This window comes from Loxodonta africana, unplaced genomic scaffold, assembly GCF_030014295.1.
Source record: "Loxodonta africana isolate mLoxAfr1 unplaced genomic scaffold, mLoxAfr1.hap2 scaffold_599, whole genome shotgun sequence".
Classification (NCBI taxonomy): domain Eukaryota; kingdom Metazoa; phylum Chordata; class Mammalia; order Proboscidea; family Elephantidae; genus Loxodonta; species Loxodonta africana.
This window is the reverse complement of record NW_026975326.1, coordinates 1-16,010: the sequence shown is the minus strand read 5'-3', so window position 1 is coordinate 16,010 and position 16,010 is coordinate 1. Positions and strand designations below refer to the sequence as shown.

General features: G+C 37.6%; 1 protein-coding gene across 1 annotated transcript in view; it reads right to left on the bottom strand.

The window, feature by feature from the left end:
* Positions 1-16,005, bottom strand: part of LOC135229894 (receptor-type tyrosine-protein phosphatase C-like) — a gene marked incomplete at its 5' end in the record, with an annotated part of 74,022 nt that extends 58,017 nt beyond the window's left edge. The window contains 2 exons of the mRNA XM_064279107.1: positions 3,579-3,701; positions 15,882-16,005. Coding sequence (XP_064135177.1) covers positions 3,579-3,701; positions 15,882-16,005 — 247 coding nt within the window. The remainder of the gene's footprint in view (positions 1-3,578; positions 3,702-15,881) is intronic.
* Between the last annotated feature and the right edge of the window lie 5 nt (positions 16,006-16,010).

Here is a 16,010-nt window from a genome sequence, read left to right as displayed (position 1 = left end):
CCCTTTTGTGTTCAAGAAGGTACCTCAGGAAATCTTTAATAATCCCCTAACTTGAACCACTCTAATGCATCTTGAACACTCTTTCAAATAGTGTAAACCTGTTGATCACCAAAGAATTTTGTGCTGCCTTTAAAAAAAAAAAAAAAGGTAGCTTTTCTCTGAAAAAGGCATTACTCAAAATAATTTCCAGCTTTATCATTTTGACCTTGAAGGGTACGTATTGATTTTAATAACTTTTGAAAAATGGTTTTTTGAATGTGACAAAAACTGGAAGCTCTCTCTCCCAATTGTTAAGGAAGCTTCAGTGTCCCTTGAGGTTGCTAAGTAAATGACACAATACTGCAATTCTCCCAGGTACCTTGTGCTAGAACATGGACAACTCACTCAGTAGCAGAAAAAGCACAGTTCAAGCTGCTAAACTTGAGTATTTATTTATCTTAAATTTTGTGAGGCTTAGTTTCATCATATGAGCTATGGAAATATTTATGGACATCTCAGGGTTATTATTAAAAATTTTTATGAAATATTTAAGGAAAGCATTACAAAAACATCTGATACATAAAACCAGACCAGACCAAACCCATTGCCATGGAGTTGATTCTGACTCATCGTGGCCCTATAGGACAGAGTAGAACTGCTTCATAGTGTTTCCAAGAAGCAGCTGGTGGATTTGAATTGCCGACCTTTTGGTTAGCAGCCATAGCTGTTAACCACTGCACCACCAGGGCTCCAAGGAATCTAAAAAGTGTAAGTTACCTTTTTCCTTTGCTTCTGAATGTAATTCCTAGCTTTCACAGACAATGAAATAATTTAGAAAATCTGATAAAAAGAAATGAAAACTGCAATAAGAGTTCATAGATTTTGCTTCTGTGTATTTTTAATTGTGATTTTATTTGAAATAATGAGAGTAGTTAAAAGAATCGCTTTAACAATTCTATAATGCTACCAACCCTCTTTGACTTTGCAGCCCATGTTTGGGATGCAGGAGTTAAAAAAAGCAGAGAACTTTTCTGTCACAGCAGCTGGTTGTGTTGCTGTAAAAGGGAATGCATATGATTTTGTACTGAGGATTCCAAAGAGCGTTTTAAGCAAGTTAGTACTGCTCCAGGGTGGAAGTTGGATGCAGTTACCAATCAATAGTGTTTGGAGAAAAGGACATGGGCAGCCTGACATTGTCCAACATCCCCAAGGCCACCACCAACACCAAGTGTTATATTTGGATAGCAATAAACTGGGTAATACACAATGAAAAGGAGCTATACTAGTGGCACGGAGCCCTGGTGGCACAGTGGTTAAAGCATTCAGCTGCTAACCAAAAGGTCAGTGGTTTGAACCCACCAGCCACTTCACAGGAGAAAGATGTGGCAGTCTACTTCTGTAAAGATTACAGCCTTGGAAATCCTATGAGGCAGTTCTACTTTGTACTTTCAGTTTGCTATAAGTCGGAATCGACTCAGTGGCAACAGGTTGTACTAGTGTAGGAGCCCTAGTGGCACACTGGTTAAAGCACTCAGCTGCTAACCAAAAGGTCAGTGGTTCAGACCCACCAGAAAGTTGTGGCAATCTGCTTCCAAAGGGATTACAGCCTGGGAAACCCCATGGGGCAGCTCTACTCTGTCTTATAGGGTCACTAGGAGTCTGAATCAACTCGAAGGCAATGGGTTTGGTTTTGCCTTTAAACTAGTTGAAAAACAAAACAAAACAAAACAAAAAATGCTTTTTGGGGCTATGACAATTAATTTTCTCATTGTGTCCTTCTTCCCCTAATATGCAAATATAGGTTTTTAAAACTATACTTAATCTAATATGCAAATACAGGTTTTTAAAACTATACTAAATAGAAGAGTAAAAGCAAAACAAAACCTGGTGGCACAGTGGTTAAGCGCTTGGCTGCCAACCGAAAGGTCAGTGGTTCAAATTGACCAGCTACTTCACAGGAGAAAGATGTGGCAATTTGCTTCTGTAAAGATTACAGCCAAGGAAACCCTATGGGGCAGTTCTACTCTGTCCTATAGGGTTGCTATGAGTCATCAGAATTGACTCAACGGCAGTGGGTTTGGTGTGGGGTTTTGGTAAGTTTCCACCGTATCCTCTGGCATACGAAATACTCCGTAGTGGAGAGTGTATACAAAGTGAGAATGCAGCAAGAGATTGGGAGTAGGAGAGTCAGAGATGGAGAGAAAAGAAAACCAAAACAATGTGGTATTACAGAAGGCAAGCTAAAAGAATTTGTAAAAGAAGCGTCCAGTGGGGCAAGAGCTCTAATTGTCTTGCCCTTTTTTCCTTCTATAATTTCCATTTTTCCTTTCTCCTAGATATAACTTTGGAAATTACCTAACTTCAGATATAGTACAGGGATCTCGTTCATAGCATTTGAGTCCTCTTATGCCAACTTGGGAACTGCATGTGTATTAAAGTTACTTTAGTTTGATTATTAAGATTTAAATAATTAGCAAAAATAATATGCTATCAAAATATTGTATAGCTTACAGTAACACGTTGAAGACAAATGGTTTTTCACTTTTCAAAATTTTTGAAATTCATGTCCGGTTTTTTCTCACCAAATACAGAAATGGAATTTTCTGAGGTGTCCAGCTCACTCCTGCCTTAACCTAGAGCTAAAGGATTAGTGGAGGGGACAGTGGTGGGTCAGTGGTAGAATTCTGGTGGTTAGTGGTTAAGAACTTGGTTACTAACCAAAAGATCAGCAGTTCAAATCCACCAGTTGCTCCTTGAAAATCTTATGGGGCAGTTCTACTCTCTCCTATAAGGTTGCTATGAGTCAGAATCAACTTGATGGCAATGGGTATGCAAGAGACCTGGGTTCGATTCCTGACCAGAGCACATTAAGCACAGACACCAATTGTCTGTCATCTGAGGCTTGTCTGTTGTTATGATGCTGATCATATGTCAGGGGAGCTTCCAGACTAAGATGGAGTAAGAAGAAAGGCCTGGCAATATATTTCCTTAAATCAGCCAATGAAAATGCTATGGATCATAACAGCCTGATTACGGGGATGGTGCAGGACCGAGCAGCATTTTGTTCTGTTGGGCATGGGGTCCCCATGAGTCAGGGGCCAACTAGATGGCAGCTAACAATAACAACGAAGGATTAATAAGAGGACTATCCTGAGAGTTCTATCCCAGGTGTTGAGTCTGCCCTGAAATGCACATTGATGCCCTCTAGTTTCTACAAACATTTTAAATATTTAAGTTGTCCAGGAGATGTTTGCCATCTTAAATAGCTTATCATCTGGGAGGTTTTATGGTTGAACTAGGAAAACAGTATGAGGATTATCTTTCAGAGTTTTTGTTTCTTCACAGTTTAGTATGCAAAGATTGGGACAAAAATAGAACAAGAAAGACAAGCAGATATTGTAGATATTCAGGGCGTTAGCCATTTCAGGAGTTAGAGAACGCTTAGTGAGTGGAAGCAATCCTAAAATCAAAGTATATAAACCCTCCTATCCCACCAGCCATGTAGAGGGCACCTTTGTTCACTGACTCCGTCCACATTTCTATCCTCTCAAATTCCCTAATTTCTCTTTGCAGATATGAAATTAAATTATATATATTACCTGAATCGTTCCAATAACAAAAAAGAAAATTATGAACAACACTTTGTGGGGGTTCCCAGGAAATTTCTTCTTGAGTTATGTTTGCTTCCTTTGAACAAGAAAGATTTGTAGGCTTTCCTGGAGCTGTTTAAAAAATCAGAAGATAGAACGTGAACAAAAAAACAGGAAGAAAACATTCTTTCGTAAGTATGTGTTGTGAAGAGCCACATTTTGATGAAGTATTAATTAACAATCAGACTAAAAGGAAGACACCTGAGCTTACTGAATTTGCTTTAGAGACCATTTCACAGAATAAATGTTACTCCAGAGTGGCATTGTATAACCTAAGGAGTCCACAAACTTGAAGATATCTGAGAATTCCCTCTTCTTCTGCTTCTTTTTTTTTTCATAAATTATTACCCAGATATCCTGGGATTTCTGGATTTCACTGTGCTGAAAGTCTCACATTTGTAGCACTGATAAGTTTAGCAGCCTCAGTAATTGGGGTGCACTTGTCAATGCTGCCAGTAACTAGTCATCAGAGCCTGAGATGAACACTGTGATAAATACACACATCCATGTAACTACCACCACAATTGAGATATAGAACATTTCTATCATCCCAAAATGTTTGTCTTTGCCACTTCCCAGCCAACTCATCCCCCAAGCCCAACGCCACACAACCTCAGATCTGCTTTCTGTTCCTATAGTGTAAATTTGTCTTTTCTTCCATTTCAGGTAAACGAAATTAAACAGTAAGTACTTTTTTTATGACTAGCATATTATGCCCAGGATAATGTTTTAGAGATAAATTCATGTTTTTGCTTGTTCATTTTTATTTCTGAGTATATTCCACTGTAAGAATATTCCACATTTTTTCTATTCATTCATCATTTGATGGACATTTGTTTCCAAGATTTTTACTACCATGAGTGAATCTGCTATAAAAACGTGCATAAACTTTTGTGTGGGCATATTCCTTTTTCTTTGATAAATACCTGAAGTCAAATTGCTAGATCATTGCTTCACAGCCACAAAAAGAGTATTGTCAGTCTTTTTAATTTTAGCCATCTCAGTAGGTGTATAATGTCATCATCTCATTGCGCTTTTAATTTGCATTTCCCACATGACTGATGATGTTAAGCATCGTTTCCTATGCTTATTGGACCATTTGTATATCTTCCTTTGTGAAGCATATGCTCGAAATATTTTGCTTAGTTTTAAGTGCTTTGTTTGATTACTTATTATGTAGCTGCAAGGGGTCTCTATTCTAGAAAAACATCCTTTGCTGGAAAATTAATTGTGGATATTTTCTCACAATTTACGACTTGCATTTTTATTTCCTTCATTGACTGTTCAAAGAGGAGACCTTTTTAAATTTGATTAAGTACAATTTATCAAATATTTTCTTTTATGATTCTCGCTTTGTATGTCCTAAGAAATTATTGCCTATTCTAAAGTCAAAAAAGGTTTTCTCCTATGACTTCATCTAGAAATTTTATAGTTTTAGCTTTAATGTTCGCAACCCATTTCAAGTTACTTTTTGCGTTCTATGTGAGGTAAGAGTTGATATTTATTTTGTTCTATAGGGATACCCAAGACCATTTGTTTAAAAAACTATCCTTTTCACCACTAAATTACTTTATAAAAATAAGCATAAATACATGTGTTTTCCTGGGACTTCCATTTTACTACATTAACGTATAAAGACTGAAACAATTTTAGTATTTAACATTCAAAGCATATTAAATTTTTCTCCTTATGCTGAGGGCACAGTCTTTATATAGTTTGTGGTTTTGTATTGCTTTGGAGGGTTATGGGGAGGTATATATTTGGGCGGCCCCTTGCTCCTCAACTATTCCTTCAACATTAACCTAGAGTCACTTTAGTATGATCTGTCAAAAACTTTGTTACATTAGAATTAATAAATGAGTTCAGCAATCTCGCCTCCATTCTCCCGAATGGTATTGTTTTCCTATTGTTATTATTATCTTGCTATTTCTATTGCTAACATTTTGTGTAGGGAAAGGGGGTTTGGGAGGAAATGGGAAGTGACTGCTAAGAGACACAGGGTTTCTTTTTGGTAATACTAATAGTAATAGTACTTGTAATCGCTAAAGTAAGTAAGGTAACTATTATTACATAATGGCAAAAGTAAGTATAGTATTAATATAGTATAAACATAAATATAAAATGTAATATACTATTAAAAACTAAAGTGTAATAATATCAGTAATAATAAAGATGATTTTCCCATAAATACTGTGATTTAACACTGTAAATCTAATGTCTTTGCCCACTTTTACTTCTTGCATTCCAGTACTTTTTCAGGATTAATTTATTGGCTTGGGAAAAACTGTTTAATCATTCCTACATTAACAATGATCTGTGAGAGGTGAACTTTTGAGTCTTAATATTCTGAAAGCACTTTCATTTCATTTGCACGCTTGATTTTTAACTTTGCTGTTCATTTCGCAACCTATGGACACAGTTATTTCTACTTTGGAGATTAAAGGCATATCCGTGTCTTCTGTCATTGTGATGGTTGCACAACATGATTGATACAATTGACCTCATTGAATTGTATACATGAAAAAAGTTGAACTGGCAAACGTGGTCCTATCTATATTTTTACAATAATAAAGAAAAAGAAAATTTGACATAGCCTAATATTCATTATTTTGTGGGTAATCTAACTTTTGTTCTCTGGTAACTTTGAAGAGTTTCTTGTTACCCTTAAAATTCTGAAGTTTGTTTTTGCTGTTTTTGTTAGTTGCTGTTGAGTTGGTTCTGACTCCTAGTGACCTAGGTGTACCAAAAGAGAACACCTGATCCTGTGCCATCTTCATGATCATTGGTATGTTTGAGGCCATTGTTCCAGATTTGGTCTCAATCCATCTCATAGGAGATTTCCGTCATTTTCGCTAACCTTCTTCTTTACCAACCATGATGTCTTTTTCTAGCAATTGCCCTTTCCTGATGTGCCTTATCAGGTTATTTGGTTTTTCTTTGTTTTTGTTTTGTCTGTTGTGGTAGGCAGACTTCTAAAAATGGTCCCCAAGATTTCATACTCTAAGCCCTGTAAGCTGTGAATATGATGAGATATCATTCCCCTGATTGTGTTATGTTACATGATACAGTTGAATTAAGATAGGCAGATTATCCAAATGAGCTTAACCTAAGTACATGAGGCCCCTTTAAAAGTAAGGGTTTTCTCTGGCTGGTGACAGAAGATGTGAAGCATAAGAAGGGCTCAGTGTACCATTGCTAGCTTATAGATGGAGGGGGCCCACATGAGAAGAAATGTGGCCACTAGGAATAGAGAGTGGCCCCTGGCTGACAGCGAGCAAGAAAAAAGGGAGCCAATAACAGGAATGAGCTCCAGATGAGAACCTCAGCCCTGACTGTCACCTTGATTTCAGCCTGGTGACACCCCTAGCAGAGAATCCAGCCATACTATGCTAGACGTCTGACCTATAGAACTATGAGCTAATAAAGGCGTATTGTTTTTGAGCTGCTAAGTTTGTGAGAATTTGTTATGCAGCAACCAAAAACTAATAGTTTCTCTGATGTGTTTGATTTTGTTGAGATCTGTCAAAGGACTCATGTATGTGTTCAACCCTGGGACATTTTAACTAATATACTTTTATTTCCATTCCTGATCCATCACATCTGCATTCCTTATTTTTGGATTGCTTATTAGATCTATGTTGAAAGTTTGAATCTTGATGACTCCCAACATTTTCTTCATATCTTCTTATTTTTACTTTGTTCTGTTTAGGGAGGAGTTCTCGTGGCACAGTGGCTAAGTGCTTGGCTACTAACCAAAAGGTTATTGGTTCAAACCCACCAGCTACTCTATGGAAGAAATATGGGGCAGACTGCTTCTGTAAAGATTATAGCCTTGGGAGAAGGCTCAGGGCAGAGCCAAGATGGCAGACTTGTCAGATGCAGTAAGCCATTCTGATGCAAAAAAGACCCCCCCCCCCCACAAAAAAACAAGTAAAACAGATACAGGCATCAATCCTGGAACCCTGAACCTTAAGTGAAGGGATAAAGTATTAGATCAGAAGCCACTGAGAAGAAGAAACTGATAGAAAATAGTGAAGGAGTAGAGATGCAGTGTGGAGGTTCCCCACCAAATAGCATGACTCAGCATGGCCATCTTGGAATAAAGCCAACAACCCCACATGCAGAAAGGCACTTCTACAGAATTCCCAACAGGAAATAGCGATACAGTGCAGACATACAGGGCTAAGTAAGACCATGTTTGCTGGTTGCAACTCAAGGAGGAGCCCAGATGCACTGGTAACCACTAGAGCACATGCCTATAACCCCCACCCCTCTGGTAAACAGTGGCAAAAACTGCCACATCCTGGCAGCCCCAATTGCTGGGAACCACAGTAAAACCTACCCTACTGCCCTTCTCCATCTAGCCTTCTCTGCCCCTGCCTTCACATGCCCTCTTGTCTCTCTCCTCAGCCCAGCCAGCTGGAGCCCAGGTCTCTTCCCACAAGCTTGGCCCCCACTTTGTTGCACCCCGCAGTCCCAGGAAAAACCAGCCCAGATCCCAGACCCTTCTCTGCCGACTCAACCCCAAGGGCAACTGGCCTGCCCCACAGCAGGCCCCACTACGGTCCCCAGATCTGGCTCAATTCACACTGAGGAGAAATGGCCCATCTCTGCCACTGCTCCCCCTGCTGAACCTGACCTGCTGTGCCATAGCTGAGTGACTGGCCTTGCCCATTTGGACAAGATGGTGAGAACTATCGTGCCCATGAACAAGCAAGCAACAAAGCACATCCAGCTCTCCTGCCCAGACTTAACCAAACAAAACAAAAAAGCAAGATGAAACAAATAAACCTACAATCAATAGAGAAAGAAAATAATACCTGAATGTCTTGGAGACAGCAGACAATATCCAAAAAAAAAAAAAAAAGGACAAGATGGCTCCCGTAAGTGACCAAAATAAAGCAGCAGATAACCTTCTGGCAGAAAAAAAGGCACAGGAACTACCTGACAGAAAATTCAAAAGTCTAATACTCAGAACTCTCCAAGAGATTAGGAAAGATATCAAGGGAAATGCAGACAAAATCATGGAAAACACAGACGAAACCAACCAAGTATAACCAAAATCAAGGAAAAATAAAGCAATAGAAGAGTTCAGGAGAATAATACAAGAACAAAATTTCAAAAAACATAAAGAATTAGAAATCATACAAAAACAGCAATTAGGAATCCAAAAGATAACAAAATTTAAGAAACGGACAATGCAATAGAAAGTTTTAGGAGCAAATTTGAAACAATGAAAGACAAGATCAGCAAAGTTGAAGATAAATCCATGGATGCCACTTTGTTTGAGGAAAACTCAGAGAAAAAAATGAAGAAAACCTAAGAACTATGTGGGATACAATCAAGAGCAAAAATTTGCAGATAATTAGAGTTCCAGAAAAGGGGGAGAAAATGGAAAACATAGAGAGAATCACTGACTATTTGCAGACAGAAAACTTCCCTAATATCATGAAGGATGAAAATTTGACCATCCAAGAAGTTCAACAAATCTCATATAGGATACACCCCAAAAGAAAGACACCAAGATATATCAGAATCACACTCGCTAAAAGCAAAGACAAAGAAAGAACCCCGAGAGCAGCTCAAGAAAAACGAAAAGTCACATACAAAGGAGAAACAATAACACTAAGTTCTGATGACATGCCAAAAAGCATGCAGGAAAGAAGGCAATGGCATGACGTGTATAATACCTTGAAAGGAAAAAACTGTCAACCAAAAAAATATATCCTGCAAAACTCTCAAATACGGTGGTGAAATTAGCACATTTCCAGATAAACGGAAATTAAGGGAATATGTAAAAACCAAACCAAACTTACAAGAATTATCAAAGGGAGTCCTTCGATTAGAGAACCAACAACATCAGACAACAACCTGAATCTAGGACATAGGCCATTTTCAGCCAGATACTAACCTAGGTAATGAATTCTCAAGGACAAAACAAAGCTAAAAGGTGTAAAACAGGGAACTAAACATGTCAATCTGTAAATACCAACAACATCAAGACAATAAAAGGGGGAATACTAGGTGTAGGTACAGAACTTTCCAACGGAGAGGAAATCAGGGTAATATTGAGTAATAAAAGACTGGTTCAAACTTAGGAAAATAAGGGAAAACTTCAAAGAAACCACAGAGAAAGTTAACAAACCTACTCATCGATATAAAGAAGAAAAACAGAAAGCCTCAGGAAACACAAAATATACAATACTGAGAGAAATGAAAAGAAATTCCACAAACAAAAGGAACTCAGCACAGGAAAGTAAAAGGAACAAAGAAAATCTCAGCCCCACAAAAAAGTGCACAACAAAATGACAGCAATAAACTTATACCACAGATAATCGCACTAAATGTAAATAGCTTAAATGCACCCATAAAGAGACAGAAAGTGACAGAACGGATAAAAAACATGACCCATCAATATGCTGTCTATAAGACACACCTTAGACACAAAGAAATAAATATATTAGAAATTAAAGGATGAAAAATAATATATCAAGCAAACAGCAACCAAAAAAAGTTCAGGGTGGCAATACTAACCTCAGATAGAATAGACTTTAAAGCAAAATCCACCATGAAAGACAAAGAAGGACATTATACAGTGATTAAAGGGGCAATCCACCATGATGAAATAACTGTAAAAAATATCTATGTGCCCAATGACAGGGCTCCAAAATACATGAAACAAACTAACAGCACTGAAAAGATAAATTGACAGTTTCACAGTAATAGTAAGAGACTTTAATACAGCACTCTCAGTAAAGGACAGAACATCTAGAAAGAAACTCCACAAAGATACAGAAGATCTAAAGGCCACAATCAAACATCTTAACCTCATAGACATATATTGAATACTCCACCCAAACAGCTGCAAAGTACACATTCTTTTCCAATGCACATGGAACATACTCCAGAATAGATCGCATCTTAAGGCACAAAGCAACCCTCAACAAAATCCAAAACTCTGAGATAACACAAAGCATCTTTTCTGAACACAACACCATAAAAGTAGAAATTAATAACAGGAAAAGCAAGGGAAAAAAAATCAAATTCATGGAAACTGAATAACACCTTGCTTAAAAAAGCCACTAGGTAATAGAAGTTATCAAAGATGGAATCAAAAAATTTCTAGAATCAAATGGGAATGAAAACATCTTACCAAAACCCTTGGGACACAGCAAAGGCAGCGCTCAGAGGTCAGTTAATAGAAATAGATGCACTCATCAAAAAAGAAGAAAGAGACAAAATAAAAACGTGAGCTTTACAACTCAAACAAATAGAAAAAGAACAGGAAAAGACGTCCTCAGCCACCAGAAGAAAGGAAAAAATAAGGATCAGAGCTGAAATAAATGAAATAGAGAATAGAAAAACAATAGAAAGAGCCAACAAAACCAAAAATTGGGAAGTTGAAAGGATCAACCAAATCGACAAATCGTTGGCCAAATTGACAAAAGAAAAACAGAAAAGGAAGCAAATAACCCAAATAAGAAATGAGATGAGTAATAACATGGGATCATAACAGAGTACCATGAAAAACTGTACTCCAACAAATTTGAAAACCTAGAGGAAATGGACAAACTTCTAAAAGTGCACTCACTACCTACCTAAACTAACACAAACAGAGGTTAAAAATCTGAACAGACCCATAACAAGAGAAGAGATTGAAAAGGTAAAAAAAAAAAAAAAAAATCCTGGCCCAGGTAGCATATCAATGGAGAACTCTACCAAACATTCTGAGAAGAGCTCACTCCAGTACTACTCAAACTATTTTAGAACATAGAAATGGAAAGGATGCTCTCAAATTCATTCTTTGAAGCCAACATAACCCTGATACCGAAACCAGGCAAAGACATCACAAAAAAAGAAAATTACAAACCAATACTACTCATAAATATAGACGCAAAAATTCTCAACAAAATTCTAGCCAATAGAATTCAGCATCATGTAAAAGAAAATACATAATACATCCCGACCAAGTGGTGTTCATACCAAGTATGCAAAGATGGCTCAACATGAGAAAATCAATCAATGTAATCCACCACATAAATAGAAGAATCACATGATCATCTCAGCCAACACAGAAAAGACATTCTTGATGAAAATATTCACTAAAACAGGAACAGAAGGGAAATTCCTCAACATAATAAAGGGCTTTATACAAAATCTGGAGCCCTGGTGGCATAGTGGTTAAGAGCTAGGCTGCTAACCAAAAGGTCAACAGTTCAAATTCACCAGCGGCTCCTTGGAAAGCCCATTGGGCAGTTATACTCTGTCCTATACAGTCACTACGAGTCAGAATCAACTCGACAGCAACAGGTTTGGTTTTTTGGTCTTATACAAAATCAACAGCCAACATCATCATCAGTGGAGAGAGGCTGAAAACATTCCTCCTGAGAATGGAAACAAGACAAGGATGCACTTTATCATCACTTCTATTAAACATTGTGCTGGGAGTCCTAGCTAGAGCAATAAGTCAAGAAAAAAAAATAAAGGGGATCCAAATTGGTAAGGAAGAAATAAAACTATCCCTATTCGTGGATGATATGATACTATATACAATAGCCCCTAAAATAAAGAAAAAGAAATATTTAGGCATAAATCTAACCAGGGACGTAAAAGGCCTATACAAAGAAAACTACAAAACACTGTTGCAAGAAACCAATAGAGACCTACATAAATGGAAAAACATACCATACCCATGAATATATAAACTCAACTTTGTGAAAATGTCAATTCTACCCAAAGCAATCTACAGATACAATGTAATCCCCATCCAAATACCAATAGCATTATATAATGAGATAGAAAAATGAATCATTAACTTTATATGGAAAGGAAAGAGGCCCCGGAGAAGTATTACTGAAGAAGAATAAAGAAGGAGGCCTCACACTACCTGACCTCATAACCAACTATATAGTTACAGTAGTCAAAACAACCTGGTACTGGTACAATGGCAGACACATTAACCAATGGAAAAGAATTGAAAACCCAGATATAAATCCATCTATCTACTGCCACCTGATCTTTGACAAGGCCCAAAGTCCGTTAAATGGGGAAAAGACAGTCTTTTTAACAAACGATGCTGGCAAAACTGGATGCCAATTTGTTAAAAAAAAAAAAAAGAGAGAGAGGGAGCAGACCCATATCTCACATCATATGCAAAAACTAATTTAAAATGGATCAAAGAACTAAATAAAAAACTGAAAGCAACAAAGATCATGGAAGAAAAAAATAAGGTCAATGCTAACCCTAATATGTGGGATAAATAGGATGCAAATCAAAACTAACAATACACAAACACCAGAAGATAAGCTAGATAACTGGGATCTTCTAAAAATAAAACACTTATGCTCATCAAAAGACTTCACCAAAAAAGTAAAAAAAAGAACCTACAGCCTGAGAAAAAAATTTTGGCTAGGACATATCCAACAAAAGTCTAATCTCTAAAATTTTTAGGAAAATCCAACACTTTTACAACAAAAAGACGAATAATTCAATTAAAAAATGGGCAAATTATATGAACAGAACTTCACCAAAGAAGACATTCAGGCAGGCAACAGACACGTGAGTACATGCTCGTGATCACTAGCCATTAGAGAATTGCAAATCGAAACCACAACGAGATACCATTTACCCCAACATTACTGGCACTAATCAAAAAAACAGAAAATAACAAATGCTGGAGAGATTATGGGGAGATTAGAACTCTTATGCATTGCTGGTGGGAATGCAAAATGGTACAACCATTTTGGAAAATGATACGGTGCTTCTTTAAGGTGCTTCTTTAGAAAGCTAAAAATAAAAATACCGTATGATCCAGCTATCCCACTCTTAGTAATATAGCCTAGAAAAATAAGAGACATCACAGGAATAGACATACGCACACCCATGTTCATTGCAGCATTATTCGCAATAGCAAAAAGATGAAAACAACCCGAGTGTCCCTCAACAGCTGAATGGATAAACTACAGTATGTACACACAGTGGAATGCTAAGCAAACATAAAGAACAACAATGAATCTGTGAAACATCTCACAACATGGATGAATCTGGAGGGCATCACGCTGAGTGAAAGAAGTCAATCAAAAAAAGGGCAAATACTGTGAGACCACTATTACAAAAACTCATGAAAATGTTTACACACAGAAAGAAACAATCTTCGACGGTTATGATGAAGAGGAGGGGTAAGGAGAGAAAAACACTAGCTAGATAGCAGAGAAGTGGTAACTTTCGTGAAGGGTAAGACAGTTCACAGCACAACTTGACCAGGACAAAGTTATAGAAGCTTCACAGACACATCCAAACTCACTGAGTCACTGAGTTACAGGACTGAGGGCTGGAACCATGGTATCGGTGGACATCTAGCTCAAATGGCATAAATAACATAGTTTAATAAGAAATTGTTCTACATCAGACTGTGGCGAGTAGCATCTGGGGTCTTAAAGGCCTGTGAGCAGCCATCTAAGATACATCTACTGGTCCCATCCCAGCTGGAGCAAAGAAGAATGAAGAAAACCAAAGACACGAGGGAAAGATTAGTCCAAAGGACTAATGGACCACAATTACCATAACCTCCACCCAGCTGAGCCCAAAACTACTAGATGGTGCCTGGTTACCACCACCGACTCCTCTGACACAGAGCACAATAAAGGGTTCTGGACAGAGCTGGAGAAAAATGTAGAACGAAACTCAAATTAACACACACAAAAGATCAGAATTGCTGTTCTGACAGAGACTGAAGAAACTCTAACAGTTTAGCCCCTAGACACACTTTTAACTTAGTACTGAAGTCACTCCCGAGGTTCACCCTTCAGCCAAAGAATAGACAGGTCTATAACTTGTTGCTATTGAGTGGATCCCAACTCATAGCAACCCTATAGGACAGAGTAGAACTGCCCCAGAGAGTTTCCTAAGAGTGAGTATCTGGTGGATTTGAATGGCTGACCTTTAGGTTAGTAGCCGAGCTCTTAACCACTGTGCCACCAGGGCCCCAGACAGCTCTATAGGACAAACAATAACACCTGTGAGGAACATGCTTTGTAGTTCAATCATGTATATGAGACTAAAGGGGCACACTAGCCCAAAAGCAAGACAAGAAGGGAGGAAGCATCAGGAAAACTGGATGAATAGAAACAGGGAAACCAGGGTGGAGAAGGGGAGAGTGTTGACAAGTTGAGGGGTTGACAATCAATGTCACAAAACAGTTTGTGCATTAATTATTTAATGAGAAGCCATTTTGCTCTGTAAACCTTCACCTAAGCCCACAAAAAAAGAGAGAAAGATGGCTCAATAAATACAAAAAATAAGAGTACAAAAAAAATTTTTCGGAAGCCCTATGGTGTAGTTCTACTCTGTCCTATATGTCACTACGAGTTGGAATCAAGTCAACAATGGGTTTTTGGTTTTGTATTTAGGGAGATTCCCTCTGATCTTCCTGTTCATTAACACATTCCTGAGATACATTCAGCATGCTATTTAAGTCATCCATTGACTTCTTTCAGTGCTATATTTTATGTAGTTTCTCTTCCATGATCACTTGCAAATGTTTTCTAAGACTCGTTTTCTTGTTTGATAACCTGTGTTCTTGTTTCTTGGTTGCTAACCACTGATTAAAGTAGGGAAAAGATGTTCTGTTGAGTATTCAGTTCACATTCTTGAACTGGAAATCCTATTCGTGGTTTATACTGATGCGTTTGTTTGCAAATTTATGGAAGCTGGGTTAACTCTCTTAAGTGAGGAAACCGTGCCATAACTTATTTAATATTAAGTGTATCAAGAACAATACTCTGTTCAGATAATCTAAGCATTCTGATCTGTATGCCCGAAATTGCAATTGAGTATAGTCTTCTTCTGTTTGAGTCTTTGGATCATGTTAAATTGCAGGCTGATCGTACCTAACTCCCTACAGACAATTATATCAAAGTTAAGTGAAGAACTCTCTATAAGAAGCAGGATCTGATAGAGGGGCAGAGGGTACAGGAGCGCACCAAGAGGTAAATGATGCTACAGGAAGAAAGAGAACTTGAAATGGGAAATGAATGAACAGAACATTTTACTTATCTCACAGTTTTCTTTCCAAAACACTTGACAGAGGTTTGGACCCTATCAACTTATTTCTAAATCCAACTTACAAATTGATATAAATCTGCTTTCTGAAATCCATCCTCTAAATCTTTACCATCATTTTCTGTGATTCCCAACAAATTATAAGAACATAAATAGAGGAGCAATTTTACATATATTATAAGATATACTCACTCCCAAAATCTGTTTTGATAAATTTTCCTTCACTGATAAATTTATGTTCGTTATAAAATACTTCTGAAACACAATAGTAAGTTTTTCTGGGTACAAGATTTTCCGATGTAATCTGGCTCTCATTAGATG